The sequence below is a fragment of the Erigeron canadensis genome, chromosome 9 (genome assembly GCF_010389155.1).
Source record: "Erigeron canadensis isolate Cc75 chromosome 9, C_canadensis_v1, whole genome shotgun sequence".
Taxonomy (NCBI): domain Eukaryota; kingdom Viridiplantae; phylum Streptophyta; class Magnoliopsida; order Asterales; family Asteraceae; genus Erigeron; species Erigeron canadensis.
The window spans coordinates 11,258,680-11,278,431 of record NC_057769.1 but is presented as its reverse complement, the minus strand read 5'-3'; the positions used below and the strand labels follow the sequence as shown (position 1 = coordinate 11,278,431).

Sequence of the window (19,752 nt, the reverse complement as noted above, 5' to 3'; positions counted from 1 at the left end):
GATCTAGATATTATTTTTCTAACGATGAATGTTACTTATTATTAGTTAATTTTCACAACATAGTCTTATATGTAAGCTTTCGAATTAAGTTGCTAATGGTCATAACAAATGCTACCACAGCCCACAAGCTTCACTTATTTGTTTCTTGAAGATCACGTAAAAGATTTTCCAAAAAGTCACTCATCGTATTTGTTATGTTGTGACCCCAAAACACGTTCTCACGCGCGTTCAGTCCATGACCGATGTGTGATATGCCTAATGCTATGTAGATTTCGTCGACTCTAGATTACTTTTTCTATCACACCAGCTAAGTTTAGATATGATCACAACAATATATTAGATGACAAACATATATTTTCCTATTACATCAGTTTTGTAAAGTTTACTGTACTAACTATTAAAAAAAAGATAACTGGATGGAAACTCCCTGATGTACCAATTGATACTCACTAATCCCCTAGCCACGCTAGTGTTCAGGTAATTCTCAACCACTTAATAATCCCCTGATTATCTCAAATTTTGCCTTTGACAAAACTCAAATCCAAGACTTCCTCTAAAAAGTGACGGCTAGCCGCTAGTGGCCACTGAACTATTACCCAATGGTTAAATTTTACTAACTATTAGAATATTAGAAGGTACAGAACTTTTTACTTGTCACAAAAAAAGTTTATTTTCTTAGTAAGCGTCACTACAGTTATATAATATTTACATTTACAAAATGTGGTTAAGATTCAGAGTTCGTTACATGAAAGGGAAATAATAAGATGCATACAAAGCAAATATTTGATTTTTAATATATTATTCTAACTTGGATGGTGGAATGTTACAAGAGAGTATCCATGTTTTACATCGAAAAATCTTGGCAAATTAAAGTAGCATAAAATATGTGGAGGGTCCAGATCCAAGTATCCAACCCTTTGCTTTAAGCATTTTGGTCCAAATTGGCCCCATATCCGGCTCCTTTGTCTATAACTTGGTAAAAATTTTGTTTAATATACAAATTTAATCTTTACTTTTTTTTTTATAAAATAAACTATCTCGGCTTTTTCAAACTTTTTATCTTTGAAATACCCAGAATAATCTTTAATTTTTAACATATTCTCAACCCATACATACTACATCTACCAAAAATATTTTCCACCCCTATTGCTCAAACTACTCTATCCATTATTCACCAATTAAAAATATTTCCACCTAATATACCTAAAATACCTTTAATAAAATTACTTTACAACACATTCTTCAACCTTTAACTACACTATCTGTTTTTACATCAATTACATTTATATTAATAACTACACCGTTATCGCTACTGCCACCACCGTTGTCGCCACTCGCCGCGGCCACCACCAACCACCGCCGACCCATTGCGCGGATATCCCTCTATTTAACTAAAAGCACACGGCTTTTTATTGTAACTTAATTAGTATATGTGCCAATGAGTGACAGTTGTTGACGACCGGTTTTTTCGACCACTGACTTAGATTGTCTAACACGAGGCCATATAAAATAACTGTATTATCATTCGAAAATGTCATATTTAAAGATGAAATTGATTATTATCATTTAGTAACAGCTAATAAGGATATTATTGTAATTTTCCTAATCTTAAATTAAAAAAAATAATACCTTGTCTTTTTTCTTATATTTGTAGTATAGATATAGGAGTATTTCAAATATATATACATCAGCAAAACTTCAATGAAAATGATCAAATTGTATAATATGTATATTTTTTCTAGAATGGAAGAAGAGAGAGTGGTGAGAATGAAAGGGATCATGATCCCACTAGAGTGACAAAAGAGTTGCATCCTGTTGGATGATACATGTGCTATTAAGCATTTTAGCATAAGTTTAGCCAAATACCCCTAAGCTTTTCAAGCACTTTTTAACATGAAAAGAACTGAACACATAATAAAATGCTCTACCTTTCAAATCTTCATGTCATTTACATTTACTAATACATTTTCACCTACACCCAACAGCTACATGGTGATTCTTTTTAACCTAAGATGAACAACACCCTCCACCCTTATTAGGTTGCTCTTCTTTTTTCTCTTGTTGGTTAGCATCTTGTTTAGCATCCAAAATGACGGTCTTTTTGCTACTGATTGAAGGATCTTTCTTGAGTTCTTGAGATTGCATCACCTTCTTGCTCAGAATGCTGTAAATCTCCTTAACAATCGTTTGAAAAGCTGCATTTACATTTGAGGAATCGAGAGCTGAAGTTTCCATAAAGAACAAACTTTGTGATTCTGCTAATGACTTCCCATCCGTTGTTGAAACTTCTCTTGCGTCTTTAAGATCCCTTTTGTTTCCCACAAGTATTGTAATTACATTCATATCGCAATGAGCTGCTCAGCAAGTTAAAAACAAACAATCAGAATTTTATTGGGGAAATAGCCATAGGTAAGAGATTTGTATAACTTGATTTAAAACAACCTTTGACATTGTGGTCAAAAGGTTCGTTAGTCAACTACTAATTGACAAGACCTAGAAGAAATAAGAAATTGAGACTTAAAAGAAGGTATTTGTAAAATTTATTGTAGATCTCAAAATAGATTGTTCTGCACTTGAAAATGAGAGTATATAATATATGATACTATTGTGTTCCCAAAAATTAACAAAAAGAAAATTTTGACTTGTGAGGTTAAATAAATCAAGAGCAATATACCAAGTCTTTAAGACCTCTTATTGGAATATCAAAATTTAATATAATGATTCGTTTTCTCATATATAGCGGTAGCAAATCTGACTCATTTACTTATGCGGTTCATTTGGGTTATGTTTCGTCTCTAACAAGTCAGATGTAGATTAAAAGAAGTTAGCTAAAAAGGACTTGGATCAAAACCCGGACAAACACAAAATTTACTACATTGTTTTATAAAAAGAAAAAAGAAAAAGTAAAGTTTTATTAATATAATCCACTATGAATTTCTTGTTCACTTACAAAAATGAAAATTCTGGACGGCAAGTTGTTTGGGTCAAGCAGTAAGACCTAATCCATTTCAACCCATATCAAAAATGACTCATTTTGGCCCATAGGCAACCAGCTAGACCCGCCCATATTAGCACCTAGAGTCGATGTCGATTCTTAGCTATAACCTCAACTAGTTTAACCAAAAAATTCATGATGGACAAAAGAGGGAGGATATGGTGAGACTTACTGTGAAGTTCATTAAGCCATCTGCCAACACTATCAAACGTTTGTCGTCTGCTGATATCGTAAACCACAAGAGCCCCAACTGCTCCTCTATAATATGCAGATGTAACAGCTCTAAACCGTTCTTGACCAGCTGTATCCCATACTTGCGCCTTAACTTCTTTCCCGTTGACTTCCATTTTTTGAGTTTGAAATTCTACTCCTATGGTGGACTTAGAATTTGAGTAAAACTCATTTCTCGCAAATCTAGCAAGCAAGTTTGACTTCCCAACACCCGAGTCACCAAGTAAGACAATCTTAAATAGGTAATCATCACTTGAATCTTCTTCTGAATAAAATGCCATCTTCTAATATATTACACAAGGCTATATGCTACATCACCATATTCAGGAACTTGTAGCTTCTTATTAAGCGGTAGAGTTCCATAAGAAGTTTAAAACTTAACCTGAAAAAAATACCCAATTAATTATAAGATATGCTATATCGAATTGATTATAGTTTCTACTTCCAACGGTAAAACTTATTTTTATGATTTCAGGTTGAAACTTTTTCAACAATGCTAGCATGTTTCATCCATTAACAATACGTGAGCTAAGGAGAATAGTTATTTATACATAAACAGTTGTGTAACGCGTTAGCTGCATGAATATGTATGTAACTTGACATGTTGGTATTGTATGTATTGGACTGCAAAACCTAAATATTAATGTAACCAGGTGACATTATCTTTAATCATTTGATGTAACAAAATAACATTAAAAGGTAAAGAATTAAAAGCTGGATACATCAAAAGCTAAGTTGAACAGTCCAATATATAGCTACGTGTCAATTAAGAGACATTTCTATGATCTTAGCATAGTGTTCTTGTTTGAATGTATTATACATATGCGGAATACTATCTTTTCCTTATAAGACAAACCGGAAAACAAGTGATCAAACAACATATGCTAGCATTGTCATATAATGACACTCACTTATTTAGATTTGTTGGAGACAAGCACTTTCTTCAGTTGCTGAGTTCATCACCAATTCATCATCTTACTCACTGCACACTTCCAATCGCAAACCTGGAAGATACAAATGATAACATTTATGATACTAACACACCAATGCAAGATGCCCAGTCAAACACGATTGAATCATGTACATTAATCAAAGTCAGTTATTACCCATGACATAAAGACATAAAAAAGTCTTAATAGGTAAACTGATAAAGGAAATGTCAAACAATGAATCTATAAAAAAAACTCAATAGAATCAAACTACATTTAATAAGTTGAATTTAAATCTTATAATCATACACCGATTCTCCAAAAACCAACTATAACCATCAAACATAAAACATATATGACTCACACAGAAAAGGAAATGATTTACATTAACATCATCCAACACAACATTGTCTGAAGTAACTGATGTTTAGTAGCATTCAGATATAAGCATTCAATTTTTAAATCTTGGTCATCAAAACAAAAGGGTCAAGTACTTGAAATGTATCAAACAATAGCACAGATCTGTTGTGTATACTTTTTTTTTCTAAAAAAAAGTCAACAAATACGATTTTTATTAATACTACTACAACATATTACATACCGTCACATATTCATTCATAGAGTTGTGGTGAACGGCCACACTCACATTGGAAGAAATCTCAACCCAATCACACTCTAGAACTCAATACAACGATTATTGCTATTGTATGTATCTAACCAAGTAAAAAACTTTGAATGGGTTTATCATATGTATTAAACTTTCGATTATTACTATTGTATGTACCAGACAAATTTAAAACTTGTAAAATGACGGTGTGGTATTATACATGGCATCTTATATGGAAGCCACATAATCACATATACAAATAATAACAATACTTAAATTTTGGATACATACATTCTACTTATTTAAAGCTGGATAAACACAATAGATTTCGGGAGATAATTTGATATATTTCCTAGAAAAACCGGGTAAACGAATGAGGTTTTCCCTATTCAGGTTACCCGGGGAAGACGGGTACTCACTATTCAGATGTTCACGGCAAAACCCGGGTATATTGACTCAGATATATTTGCAACTGCCTAACTCCCCAAACAAAATCTCAGTTATAAGTAACAGCAAATTCAAAAAGTCCAAAACTTTTTGATCTAGCATACATCCAAAAACCAAGATCCAACAAAAAGTCAACCCATGTACTGAAAACACACATATATAATTGGTATTCCAGAATTTACCTTGTACACAGATCAAGATTTAGTACATCAGCAACAAAATGTACAGTTTCACCTACAATAAAACTACTTTTACCATTTAAATAAGCTCACAAATCAACCACATTTTACATCAAATTAAAAAAATTCAAACTAATTACAAACAAATAAAATTAAAGAAAAGATGTATAAGAGCATACCGATGTTGTGTTTCTTGTTTAGTAATGTAGATCAAATGAAAGGATCACAATACACACACACACACACATATATATATATATATATATTGAACAATAATGCTTAACAAATATGGAGATATGAAAAGAGAATATTAATTAGGGTTCGTGAGTGAGAGGAAGAGGGAAGAAGGGAGAGTGATTCAGGATTGAAACTAAACAAGACATTACTGCATAGCTGGGCCCTCTTCAGTTGGGCCTTTCAAGCAAACATATAAAGAATAATTGGAATTTAAAAATAGTATACGAATACCCGCGCAATGCGACGGTGTAGGCGTCAGCGTGTCGGTGGTGAATTGTAATGGCGATGGTGGCGAGTAAGATAGATAATTGATGTAAAATAAGTCTTGTGATTTAAGGAGTTAATGAAAGTAATTTAATAGATAAAAGATGTGTGTTATAAATGTTTTAAGAGATTAAAAGATTCCAAAAATAGAATACCTAGTTTGTATTATAAGGGAGTATAGATTAAAAATAAACTTTATATGTATATTTTTCCCAAATGTTCCGATACGATATCTAGAAAAACTTATCGCTTATCGTAGATGTTGACCATGCATCAAATTGGCTTAGGTGGTGTTTGTTAATGTTTTTATTGAAATATTCATGATTTAATTAAAAATACTTAATTCATTACGTTATCAAAAGTGTTTTTTTTATAACTTAATAAATAAAAAATGACTGTATTGACTTAATCCATACAAACATTATTTATACATTCAGTCACTTAATCAATTTAGTCACTTAAAAAACAACGTTTTTAATGTATAAGATAACTTTCGAACGGATAAAATATAGCTAAGGGGCAAAAAAAAATTCAAAAGCGAGGTCTTGGACCCCACCAAAAAGTTAACCAAAAATTCATTAACAAAATAATAAATAGAATTTCTATCCATTAAATAAGGAAATGATAAATCCTCTTAACTAAATAGCTTAATAATCCTGTTAATGCATTGAGAATGTGACATGTAGTATCCACTAATTTTCTTTCCTAATCTTGTCTTCTGATTTTTTCACATGTCATCATCCCATAGTTAAAAAGATTATTATGATATTTAATTAAAAGGATTAATATTTCCAAATTAGATATGCATTATGTATCATCAATGTGGGAATGATCCACTTGGTAGATGTTTTTGTTTTTATGAATAAGAGACCATGGTTAACTCCTAAACACGATTTTATTTTATTTTTTTTATCAAAATAGTTTAACAAGAAAAAAGAAATATTACATTATCTTCATTTACTCCCATAGTCCCATACACGTAATTCTGGTGCCTCTCCATAACTTTCTTGTCCATTTCACAACATTCATATTGTAGGGCATTTGAGTTTATCATTATCTGATCCAAGTTAGATACGTGTAGTTTGGCAGATGATCTGAATTTGGACTAACCATTTGCATTAATCTTACAAAAAAAAAAAAATGTAACACATCTAATAATTAAAAACCGTTTAGTTTCACCCAACCTCTTAAATCATGATATCCAAAGACTTGGAGGTTTTTATAATCATTATAAACAAGAATTACTCAAATGTTTATCTCTCAGTAGAATTACTAGATAGTTTTCCATGACATTCAAACTCCAATCAAACGTTAAAAGAAAAAAGAAAAGGATAAACGATATATCATAACACATATCCAATGGCAACGGATCTATACTTATTTTTTTTAAAGGCGTGAATTATTCGTAAATACCTAGTATCTGACTCATTAATACTTGGAAAGAAAATCAGAGAGGACAAGGGTTGAGAGTGGCATAAGAAAGAAGCTCAGTATCACACTGGAAAATCTCCATTTCATCTGATGTTAATGTGACTATGGCTTCAACACCAACATCACCTTGTGGCGTATCGATCAAAACCAAAAGTCTACTAGTCATTGATGGATTTATATAGTAAAACCACACCGGCTTTCCCCATCCGAAATCCAAGTCATATATACCCATGTTCAACACACTCGTAGTCACCATGACGTACTCTGTTTCGCTGATCGCATCCATTTGATGTTTAAAACTCTCTTTTATCATCTTCAATCCGTTTTCCCCTTTCATGGACTCGATTTTCTCCGAGTTTTCCTTTGCTATGGAGTCTCGCAACTCACCAATCAGGGTTGGCAAGTCTGGTTTGCTCGTAGGAAAGCATAATGCAACGGCTGGAGTAAACAGGTTTCCAATGGAGTTTTCTGGCAAAGGAGGTGATGACCTTTTCCGGATATTGACCACTGACAACATAACATAGGGTGATTGTTGGTTAAATGCTTTGACTTCAGATGATGCTTTTGCAGCAGCCTTCCAAATTAAGGCAGTCGTGGCCTCCATGCGAGTTGGGCCACGTGATGTGTTGTTTGCAACAGGTTGGGATTTCAGGATAGCCAAAACGGTAGAATCAAACACGAATCTTTTTGTACTAAACAGTTGTGATGACTTACGAGGCTTGTGACTTAATAAAAGATTTGGATCACTGGGAAAGACATCAGAAGCCACGAAACTTGGTGAAATTGTTTCAGGTTCACCTTTAACAGCTGCAGCCCATGCTTTCATGAAGATCATATATGTTTGGAAATCTATAATCTTGTGTGACAAGACCATGCTAAGACCAATTCCACCACAACCGAAAATGTTCACCTGATCGACACGTATTATATATAAATATGTTCAGTTCAACTTGTTTATTGATCATCACTTTAATTAATATATATATGAATATAAACTTAACAAGATAAAACTTAACGTACCTGAACGCCTATAGCGTAATTATTTCCCATCCAAGATTCATTGATGTGAGGCTTTTCAGGCAACAACTCTCTGATCTTATCATCATCCGGGTGACATAAAAATTCTTCAAGTGTCTGTTTGACTCGAGCCTCCACGTAAAAGACACCACCTTCGCTGTTACCCTCTATAACCACATTGTCCTTAAGTTTTCCAACGAACGGATAAAATCGAGATAGGATGGCAGGTAAAGTCTCCTTGAGTAGTTTCGATCTTTTGCTTACGACATCATCAGTAATGATCCCGCCCCTGCTGGTATTATTATTAGGAAGAAATAACACAAATGGGATATAGGCATCAACGGCAATTTGGTCCAAGCATGATAAAGTATAAGTTCTTGGAAGATCAGTTGAAGAGGTTGGTTTGATGGTTTCTTTAGCTACTATTTCAACATCGACCCTTTTCATATTGTTTTTATGATTCATTTGATTCATCCCAATAGACAGTCCTATATGTGTGTGTGTGTATATATAGTTGACAATTCCTGTTTCTGTTTGACTATACATCGATCTTAAATAGGCTGTTCTTCTTGAACATTCTATCACTAAATTATGCTTTCTTTTTTTGGTAACTTGCCAAACTTCTATTAATATTTGGAGCTTATACGTGGAAATTAATTAAAACATGATAAAATTCTTACGCAATCAATTCTACTCCTTTTAGGGAGTGTTTGGTAAGAGTGAATTAAAGAGAATGAAAATGTAATAGAGAATGAATATAGTGGGAAAGAGAATGAGTATTTGAAAAAGAATCGATTCCATCATTTGATACAAACAGAGAATGAATATATAAAAAATACAAAATTTTAAATAATAACCAAATTTAATACATATAACATCACTAAAACCAAAAAAAAAAAAAATTCATTCCCATCCATTCTCTACATTTTATACAGAATTGAGGGAATAGAATCGATTCCCACTTCTCGATTCTCTTTCCCATTCTCCATTACAACCAAACATAAGAAGTCTTTCTCATTTCCTTTCCACCCTTTCCATTTCATTGTACCAAAAACCTCTTATAGTTCTGAAAGAGACAAAGGGTTAAAGCAGGGTCGTTCTAACTAGCACATGCTTTCAAATTTCTATAAAACCGACCCATTTTGTCACTTTTAGTAAGTAACGACATGTTATATCAATACTGAGATACAAAAACCAAAGAATAATGTGCCAATTCTTTGTTCAAAGTCTAAACATTTTGAACGGTGTAGCCCTTCTTTATGAATTTTAAACATAATATTTTTTTCAAAAACACAAATTTGATATCGCAAAAAACCATGTCCATCGTTAGCATGCTCTAGCTGGGGCCATCATAGGTGCAGTAATTGACGGATGGATGAACGATATATGTTTCAACAAAGTGTATTGCGTGCATACTTTGGTCATAATAGCTGGTCAACTTTTGTTGGTTTGGGTAATGGAATAGTCTCCATGACATCACCATTATACACCTCTGAAGCTTCTTCAGCTTGAATCAGAGGTGCAGTTGTTAGCATCAATGGTTTACTTCTTACATTTGGACTGTTTCTATTGTACCTCATCAATATAGCATCTACCAAGGTACATTAACGACAACATTAATCTAAACATTACCATTGGCATAACACTCTTTCAAATGTTGAAGAGCTTGTCGGATGGAATCTTCATCTTGACTTGAATATTTCAAACATATAAGACGCTGAGCCACTCGATAAGCCATCTGAATCCCTTCATATTGCTCATAATTCACTTCTTTCCTCTTCACTTCCTATTTATAACAAAACAAAAATTATTTAGATACCCCAATATACCACTCAACAAAACCATAGCACTATCATTAATGTATACATAAAAATTTCACGACTCAAGAATATTCTATATAAGCCACTCATCATATCTTAAACTTGGGTGAAAAACTCAGTAACGGACTATACATACATGTTAATGGAGGTTGATTTAAAAGAAATGTATATAGTAACAAATTTCTAATAATCATCACAAAATACATCTACTATAGCTTTTTGGAACCAATCAACACTTTATATCATGTGATAGAATCCACGTAGATACAAACTTCCATTTGGCAGTAATGACATGACATGCACCAGAATAAACAAATTTAAGTTTGTGGACCACAAAATGAGTGTTGGTGTCTAAAGCACAAGATAAGACAAGAAAGACTCACCTTCTCTGTAATCCTCGAAGTGATATTTCTGGCAGTCTCGATAACTGAACTTGGCAAACCAGCTACTCCTGCTAATAGAAGGCCGTAATGTGGTACATGTCTCAGTCCATCTTTCAGCTCAAACTATTTGCGCCAAACATAAAATTAGAATAATGTATCTGTTATTCTGAATATGCATACACATGAAGTTTAGAAGAGCTGTTACCTTGAAATCCAACCGGTTGTTTTTTACTTCAACATTAAAGTGAAGAATCTTTACATTCGGATATACGGTGGCTAGTTCTGACAGGGTCTCCATGTGTGTGGCGAATATTGTATATCTGAAACCAGATGACGACCAGTGGTCAAGAATCATCAAACCAGATCATACTTAAACATTTATGTATGATCATAATTTGTAATAGTTATAAATCCTTGCATAGCCCTCCAGCTACAGCAAGCATAAGCTATCAACAGTTGTGTAGACAAGAAATTACACTTTGAGTGCTAATAGTCTTTCACAACAGCTCCATGCAATAGCAAAACCATCAGAGGAAGATGTTGCCCTGCCCAGCTCATCCATGACAATGAGACTCCTGTTCCGAAACAAAATAATACAGTATATTACATCAGCGAAGACGGGAATCGTCAACCATGACTGTAATGATGGCCTACCTTTCAGAGATATTTTGCAAGATAAAAGCCGTCTCTTTCATCTCTGTCATGAACTGCAAAATCAAAGATACTAAGAATAAGGACTTCTATGTTCTATGTAGGTTCCAGATGGAGTGTGCATATAAAGAAACATACTAATCAGATTCCCTCGCTTCATGTACGCTTGAAATAGACTAAACAGAGGAGTTTCTACTATTGTCATATAAGTTAAACCAGGAACACACGAAACAGTTTATTTGTACATGTTTCTGACTGTCTGTGGTACAAAGATATCAGTTTTATGTCTACTGATTTATACATTTTAAAGCGCAAGCCAAGCAAGAAACACTAGTTTCCTATACTCATCTAATCCAACCATGTGAACGATGATCAATATGATAAAAATAACCTTTACTGATCTTTATATGTTCTTGCTAATTGATTGTCATGAAATATGCCGAAAGCCTTATTATATATAACTGTCATCACAATCAAAGTTCTCTATACATGCATCTATAATTGTATTTGATTGGTCATCACACATAATAATACTAATTACTCCTACAGTACATATGAAGACGCATTCAAGCCTTATGACCATAGTCCATAGGCACCTTCATTGGTAAACTATAACCAGATCATTTACCATGACAATTTGGTAAACTAAACTCATCTTGCTTCCAGCAAAATCCCTTTTGTAATATAAATACATTTTAGAAAGAGAACCCCAAGTCATATAAAAGACGAACAATGTGATTTCTGGTGTTAAAAGTGAATTCCCCCCATCTTCAGATATAAGAACTAGTCAAGAATCAAGCTGTATGCTTCTTTGGGAAAGAAAAAAAAAAAACAAGAAAAAGGACGTGAATTTAATATGATGCACAAGGCTTCATAAGAATAGTTCATTAATCATTATAATAAAGATATTCCATATGCTAAAGGTCACTGACTTCAATATATACCAAGGATGGATGTACTACAGACCTTCTGTAATATTATTTGAACCTGTCAGGAAAAGGCAAGAAAGAAACTTGGTACATACCGTACTGGAATTTGATTCAAGATTATCGACTGTGCCCATCCTTGTAAACACACGATCAACCACCCTTATGGTTGCAAAGCGGGCAGGAATGTAGCAACCAATTTGAGCAAGGATGACAATAAGACAAATTTGTTGAAGGTATGTGCTTTTTCCACTCCTGAAGGAAGCAAATTTTTTCTTATACTAGAGCTATCAGCAGTAGGATGCTTTAAGAGAGACAAATTTATAGCAACTCCCAAGATTAAAAGTTGGCAAAAGAACAGCAAGGCATAATCATGAAGAAACTAATGGATAATAAACACTAAAAATGGAAACAAAGAAGTGAAAAAATAAATTTATTTCTTACATGTTGGGCCCCATGACAATCACCATGTTTGAAGCCTCTGAAAGAAAGATATTGTTGGGCTGCAAAAAGGATATCAAACCGGAATACATTACATGACTGGCTTTCCAGTGAAAGTACTTGTACAAATTATGGTATAGAGCACAGAAATCAATTCCTGAAAACAAAGAAATATGGCATACAACAAAATCATTGTGGACACTTTCTAGTATCGGATGTCTTCCAGCATCAATTGCCAGTGGTCCATTCTCTATCAGTAAACAGAATAAGTACAGCATGTATGTTATAATCACATTGGAGCTAAAAGAATAAAATAGAAGAAGTAATTTAGTGAATCATTAAACTACTTACCTGTGAAATGAGGCCTGGTGTATCGATCTACAGGCTTGGATGAAATCATGTGAGCAAATGAATTAACAATCATATCTAATAGGCATAGGATCTCAGCTAGCAAGGTAAGCACAGAGACATCCTCTCGAATTGCATCCATTAGTTCTGCATGATAATCAAAGGAAGATAACTTGTAAATTTGGAGAGTTTTTCCACAATAAAACCAGCAAATTGATAAGGGTACAACAGTATAATTTGATTGCACAAGCATCCAAATGTTGTTCAGCACACGATTATAAGATTGCTGTTCAAAATAGAACAAAAGCAAACAGAAAAAGCAAAATGAACAACTTGATTACTTGGTAACTGCAAAAACAAACGACCCAATGCAATAAAAAGATAGCGTACAACAAAAAGTGTTAGAGCAGCTTTTGAAGCCATGGTAGGCACTTAACAAAGTCTTACAACTAAAAACAACAGAAATACACTTTAAAAGAACGTCGATGATATGCTATGCTATGTACTTAACTTTAGATTACAGTCACAGACTGAACCCTAAGTGTTCCATGTACGAAAGAAATTGCTTCAACACATAACTATTACACTACCATCATAACTAACATAACAATATGAGGATTGTTTGCGCTGACCTTCCAAGCAAAGTTGTGTGCGCAAATAACATTCTTTGGCTGCAGACTTGTTTCTTGCATTTAACTGCAGATTTAATAAACACATAATAATTATCAAAATCATCTAGGGTGTCCCTTTGGGGAAATATGATTAAAAAGAAAAAACAACTCATCTACGGTAGCATCTTTATCAAGCTTATATATATACAAGATTGCAAAACGTAATTATTTGTAATATATATAGGAGAGAGATCAAATGAGAAGGTCGTTTAAGGAGAGAAGGGAGAGAAGGTTGATATTTAAATTTTTTTTCTTTATATTTCATTTTTAAAAAAATTTTTTATTGTTTTTTAGTGAAAACCCACTCCAAAAAAAAAAAAATTTAAAAAACTCCCTACACATTACACATGTGTAAGTTGTAATTTTTTTTTGACTTTTTTTTAGAATGTTTTTTTGATTTATTTTGGAATGGGTTTATGCTAAAAAAATATATATAAAAAATTAAAAATCAAAAAAACAAGCTGAAAAAAAAATAATCTTCTGAATAAAGTATAAGATTAATGCATTTAATATGAAATTTGAACAATGAATGCATACAATAGGAAATGGATGAAAGTTCAATGCATTTCCAAATGATTAGCCCATATATATAACATAAAATATTAAAGCACAATATTTACAGCTCGATCAGTACCACACTACCACCTAGTTACATATACATGGCTACAAACATAAGATTCCTCGTAGCTCACGGAGTAGCAATAGGGGTCTTTGTGCCTCAAAAATATAAAAGATTTAATCAGATATAACTTGGACATAGTCTGCCATCCAAGAAAGAGGAGTGCTACTCTTTCTATGCTCATCAGATGGGGATTTATGTTGGGTTTGTTGATACATTCAAAATCAGTTCCACTGGTACAAATAATAAGATTATATTCTAAGAGTCAAGTATAAAATCATAAATGGTCCAGGGGTTCTCTGTTTGGATAATAAAAAAACTAATTCTGGACCCAACTCCCAAGGAAGCTATACAAATCCTTAAGAAGAATATAACCGAACTAATGAGCCCAGACATATATCATTAAAAATTTTTACAAAAAAAAAACACTGATCATAAAACTATCTTTTTATCAACATATAAGTACAAACAATAATGCTTATAACGATGATAATACTTACAGAAGCAAGATCCAGAGTTGAGCAATGTATACTGTTCCCATGCTTCATAACCTAAATTTTCCTCAAAATCACAGATGAACGTCAGAAACGTTACTGGAGAACACTATAGAAAAGGACAGGCATCTCTTTTGATACCTGAATGAACTTGCTAGGAAGCTTTCCTTGTATATCCTTCTGAGGAATATTGAAGTAAAACCCATGCCTAATGTTAAATGGGATTTTCAAATTTGGTAGCTTGAAATCTTCGCGATACTTATTTGCAAGGTTATGTATAGCTGTACAAATTGAACAACTGGAGTTGATATACTACACCATAAGAGTTGAGACCATTGGTAAGGTAGACCCAGTTGGTACCTTCACTGGTATCACAGAATGATCTTCGTGCAATATCCAGAAATCCATCTATTCCGGCCTTGACAGCAAAACATTGCTGTGTCCGGGCAACAAAAGGAACTCGTGCATGAAGCACATCTTCGTCAATCACCTCGCCAATTCTGAGTTTAGGAAACAAAGTATGATGATAAAAAACATTGAAGGTATATGTCTAGTCAAAAATTAAAGTAACATGTGTCTAGTCGAAAGTGTCAACAAAAACCAAGAAGTTTACCTTTTCCTTATAGAAGCATATTTGTCATTCTCACATACAGATTTGTATATATTTGCAAGAAGAAAGCTGTTTGCATCTTTCAATACCTATCATCAATCAAGGATGATTTAAAACCATGAATAGCACAAAAGACTTGACATTTGAGCACACAGATACTCGTAAATGAACTTGTATGTACCTTAGAGAGAAATGGCAAGGCATCTAGAGCTGTTTTGAGAACAATAATACTTGATATTAGAACCTGGCTCTTTCTAGGATTATCTATGCCCAATACTACATTACTAACTTTCTTTGGCTTGAAGCAGAAGTGACAGAGGACCCTATCTGAATGAAAACATCAATAAATACATCATTTAAAGCTGTCAAGTCTATCGGCACATGTTTCGCTTTCTACAATGTGTACTAACCAGTTTCTTTTGGAAACTTCCGAAGAGCCTGTGACAGCCCAAAAAACAGCTGCTCATTGGTCATTAATTCATCCTAGAGTTGAGCAGATATCAAGAAGTAAATATATCTCTTTATGGACAATGTCAAGACAAACGGAGTTAATTGCTTGAAGAACTAATATGATAGTGCATAAAACTAAACAAAGCTAGGCACTACCCGTCAATTAACCAAATTAGCATACAACATGAACAGATAGGCATGTGTATGGAACTCTAAACCCAAGGCCTTGTGTACCCTTCTTCTAGATGCCAAACATATTAAATGTGTCACATAGCAATAAGGTTTAGATAATATCATGAGTACTATGATAATACTAAGTAACTTCCTGTAAGGAAAATAGAAGCACATCTTTCTGTTTAAATAAATTCACTGGGTTGTCAGGAAGTCCAATGAACATTTGACAGACATGGTTAACAATAAGACTAACTGACCAGGCAGTCAAGTCGAGCTTTGATAGTTTCTATATCTTTTAAAGGTTGCAACAGATTGGCACGAAGAAGTCTAGTCCTGCAAATTTACAAACCCCCAAAAATTATCAGATTTACTTACCACAGGTATAATCTGCCATATAAAAAAACAGATCATTAAGATATTTTTTTAGGTTAGATAATTCATCACTAGTTTTAAGATTCTACACGGCAAAAATGGCAAAAGAATTAGACATATCATTATGGACTCATTTGACAACCAAGAGAATCAACTAACAGATCTCACTCAGGTTAAAAGTAAAAATATTATGTGGAATCAGCTAATCAACAGCATACCCTCCAGTAGTTCTCGTTGTCTTGAGAGTCTGAAATAAACTTTTCTTTTTGTTGCTTGTGCCCAAAAGCGTAGAATGCAGTGGCTCAATAACTTCCAAGTTGTGGACACTATTAAAAAGATAAAATTATAACAATGGATATAATTAAAAAAAACATGTTGTAAATTTGGTATACTTCAATGATATTTTCAGAAATCTGAATATTTTAAGATGCTGAGAAAATCTATATAGCATTTACCTAGTTGCATCAATATTCATATGGTCAAATGATCCATTAAAAGTCACCTGAATGATGAACAAAGATGGAAGAAAAGAAGGTTCAGTAAAAGAGTAAAGATTACTAAAATCAGAAGATTTGGCATATTTGACCTGTAAAATTAGCTGAGAGAAATACTTAAATAATACTGGACAGCATATACAAATAACCTCTCATCAGAACTACTCTCTTTATCCTAAAGAACATGTTAGAAGAAATTAAATGACGTACCGATAATGAATGATTCGTTATGATAATTCCTTTCTCTGCTTCAATCCTGTGTTTGGCATGTCAATTAACAGTCTCATCAATGGTAGACAGCTAATCAAGAAAAAGATATAATACAAATTACTTTATCAATCACAAGTTATTCCGGAGGACTCGGTGGGAACCATTTCAAAAAGGCAAATACGTGGCACTTTCATGGTGATATGGTTGTTTTTTACTCTTTTGAGCTGACTCACCTCACCAACCAGGTCACCTTGACGCAGAGGGAAGATACTAGAGGATATTTATGAAGAAAATTCTAAAATCAGCTGGGCTCAACTAAGTTAGTTTAGTAAAACATATCACATGCCGCTATGACAACCATAGATGCTGGCATCGAAAGCTTGAATCCAAGGGAACCAAAACTAATATTTGAAATTCAGTTCATTTTGTATGCAGCAGTCACGTGTTGTTGGTTTGGATCTAGATCACATTCAAGTGTCCTGTAATTGAATCACTCCACTTTTGCCAAAAAGAAGGGATAGAGAAAGAAGAAGAAACAAATAATAAATCATGTGTATAGAGCATGAAGAGCACTTTGACATTATTTATTGATTACCACCATGAAAATTCAGAGCATATATGCAATTATGCATTCAGCAGTTATCATGTATACACGTGTAATTTAATATTATGGTACCACTTGATAGTTGCTGCAGCTGCTGCCAAGCAGAGATAATATTGCTTGTAATAAGTATCTAAACCAAGTGCCGAAGGTTCTTTGGCAGCTAAACTTTTTACCAGCACTGCTCCCTTCAAAAATGACATTGCATATTAAAAACTACACATATGACAATGTAAATATCATAACAATTAAGATACATGATACTCGTAAATAGCAATACCCTAGTGTCATCAAAGCAGCCACGAAGCATAGTGACCTGTAGATCAGAGCCAAATTAGAAAAAGAAGAAATACGGCACATCGATATCAAAGAATGTATGAGATAGATAGTACCTTTCGAATTGAAGAATAGAAATTATCAACGAGTTGAGAAACGCCAACCATGCCATCGGGGGCAAGCTTATTAGGAGGGACTATGATGACTATTGGATCATAGAAATGAAGAAGCGTCTTTGTGTTTTGATAAGAGCTGCTAGTTTCGATATATTCAGAAAGGTGAAGAGCAGCGGACCTCAAGTCAAAAGCCGCCACTCCAACCTGATTAATTGATTCATGTAAAATAAGGTGTCGGTTTCAACTATGTCACTAAAGGATGTCATCTACGCCAAATAAACGAGAAATAAGTAGCAATCAATAATCATCTATATCTATCTCAAAAATCAGATCGAAATCATTTCTCCCGTGGTCATGTACAATAACAAATAACAACCAAATATTGATCAGAGTAATTAACAAGTACAAATCAGGAAAACATCACGAAGACAGTGTTTTACGAATTGAGCAGTAAATAATCACGAATTTCCTAATCCTGCAGAATATCATATCATCCTATATCCTATATACATACACACACACACACACACACACACACACACACACACACACACACAAACACACACTATATGTAAGGAGAAGAAATAAGGTACCTCCTTAGCTCGATTCTCGATTAGTCCGATAACAAAGCTCGATCGATCTCCTCCGGTCTCTTCTTCCATGGAGTACGTCTCTTGTCTAACACACACACAGCGAGAGCATAACGTATCAGTTATAAGTTTTTCAATTCAAAATCTGTTTTCGCGCCAATTATAAAAAAAATATATCATTTGTAACTAACTAGCATTTTCACAAACAGTTGGCAGGCATAGTTGTAAACATTATACCAGTAAAATTGAAGTTTAATTCGATTTACTTTTTTTATATTTTACCAAAATAAAATAGAAAATAAAGTAAAATTAATGATAATAACGAGGAGTTTAGCTGATGAAGATTGAAAATTATGTTTAAAATTACTGTAAGTTAGCTATGATTAGCAAAATCCTAACAAAAATGATAATAATTGAAGCTTAATTTAGATAGAAGTGGAGGGAGAAAATGGAACCTCCGGTTAAACCGCTGAATGCAAAGTTGCAGTAGACATATGATGGAGCAGGAGTTAATTTATTTTTAAATGAAAAACAAATGATATATAGAGAGAGAATTTTCAATTCTCGTGCGTGATTTAGGATTGGCATTTCGTACCGTTCTTAATCAAAACGGTTGTTACTAAAATCGAAACATCTCAAATCCAAAACTGATACTCCATTGTACTTTTTTTTTTTAAGGAGCCGATTATTTGCTCTCAACAGAATCTGGCTTATGTTGTCTTAACTGGATCCGCGCGAGCTCCCTAATCCTTACTAGGAGGAGAAACTCAACTAAACTGCTCGAAAACATGATATTTAATTGGGGTAAAACTTGCCCCCTTTGCAGGACTCAAACATACTTCACTAGAGAACTTTTTGTGAAATTTCTTTTAAATGTCTTTATCATGTCTCGAACTTAACACCTCTAACATGTAAAGTTGGTACTGAACATGAACTATAATGGAAAGTATAAAATTGATATCGTACTAATTGATACTGTATCAACATTTTTAGAATGTTAGATTATTTTAAAATGTTTTGCTTAAAAAAATGAGGAAAAACAACAAGCAACCTTTTTTTTTAATGCATTTAAATAATGTAATTACAATTTAATATTGGTGATGATATAACATGAGAAAGTAAGTTTTAGTACGTTGTATTATAGGAAAAATGTATCAATTGACGGCCGA

General features: G+C 33.4%; 3 protein-coding genes across 5 annotated transcripts; all 3 read right to left on the bottom strand.

Annotated features, from left to right (window-relative positions):
• Positions 1-1,762: 1,762 nt before the first annotated feature.
• On the bottom strand, positions 1,763-5,789 carry LOC122582462 (ras-related protein RABA5a). Of its 2 annotated transcripts, none has more exons than XM_043754852.1 (4): positions 5,568-5,789; positions 4,138-4,230; positions 3,168-3,608; positions 1,763-2,354 (listed from the first exon to the last, which is right to left on the bottom strand). In XM_043754852.1, the coding sequence occupies exons 3-4, from the start codon at positions 3,505-3,507 to the stop codon at positions 2,008-2,010; spliced, it is 687 nt and encodes a 228-aa protein (XP_043610787.1). In that variant the 5' UTR covers positions 3,508-3,608; positions 4,138-4,230; positions 5,568-5,789; the 3' UTR covers positions 1,763-2,007. The 2 variants fall into 2 exon arrangements, with proteins under 2 accessions (XP_043610787.1, XP_043610788.1); XM_043754853.1 differs by lacking the exon at positions 5,568-5,789 and adding an exon at positions 5,392-5,454.
• A 1,367-nt stretch (positions 5,790-7,156) lies between these two features.
• Positions 7,157-8,801, bottom strand: LOC122582924 (salutaridinol 7-O-acetyltransferase-like). 2 transcript variants are annotated; one of them, XM_043755355.1, is made up of 3 exons: positions 8,341-8,801; positions 8,035-8,230; positions 7,157-7,827 (listed from the first exon to the last, which is right to left on the bottom strand). In XM_043755355.1, exons 1-3 carry the CDS (start codon positions 8,782-8,784, stop codon positions 7,337-7,339), a joined length of 1,131 nt encoding a protein of 376 aa, XP_043611290.1. In that variant the 5' UTR covers positions 8,785-8,801; the 3' UTR covers positions 7,157-7,336. The 2 variants fall into 2 exon arrangements, with proteins under 2 accessions (XP_043611290.1, XP_043611289.1); XM_043755354.1 differs by having other exon boundaries at positions 7,157-8,230.
• Positions 8,802-9,200: 399 nt separating this feature from the next.
• LOC122582407 (DNA mismatch repair protein MSH4) lies at positions 9,201-19,169 on the bottom strand. The gene is made up of 26 exons (XM_043754797.1): positions 19,039-19,169; positions 18,587-18,671; positions 17,994-18,197; positions 17,882-17,917; positions 17,677-17,789; positions 17,001-17,046; positions 16,752-16,798; positions 16,515-16,622; positions 16,182-16,257; positions 15,711-15,783; positions 15,482-15,627; positions 15,304-15,389; positions 15,051-15,190; positions 14,832-14,971; positions 14,697-14,747; positions 13,539-13,602; positions 12,910-13,053; positions 12,741-12,808; positions 12,562-12,620; positions 12,216-12,372; positions 11,195-11,247; positions 11,017-11,115; positions 10,746-10,860; positions 10,541-10,663; positions 9,970-10,123; positions 9,201-9,403 (listed from the first exon to the last, which is right to left on the bottom strand). The coding sequence occupies exons 2-26, from the start codon at positions 18,653-18,655 to the stop codon at positions 9,396-9,398; spliced, it is 2,379 nt and encodes a 792-aa protein (XP_043610732.1). The 5' UTR covers positions 18,656-18,671; positions 19,039-19,169; the 3' UTR covers positions 9,201-9,395.
• Positions 19,170-19,752: the final 583 nt, after the last annotated feature.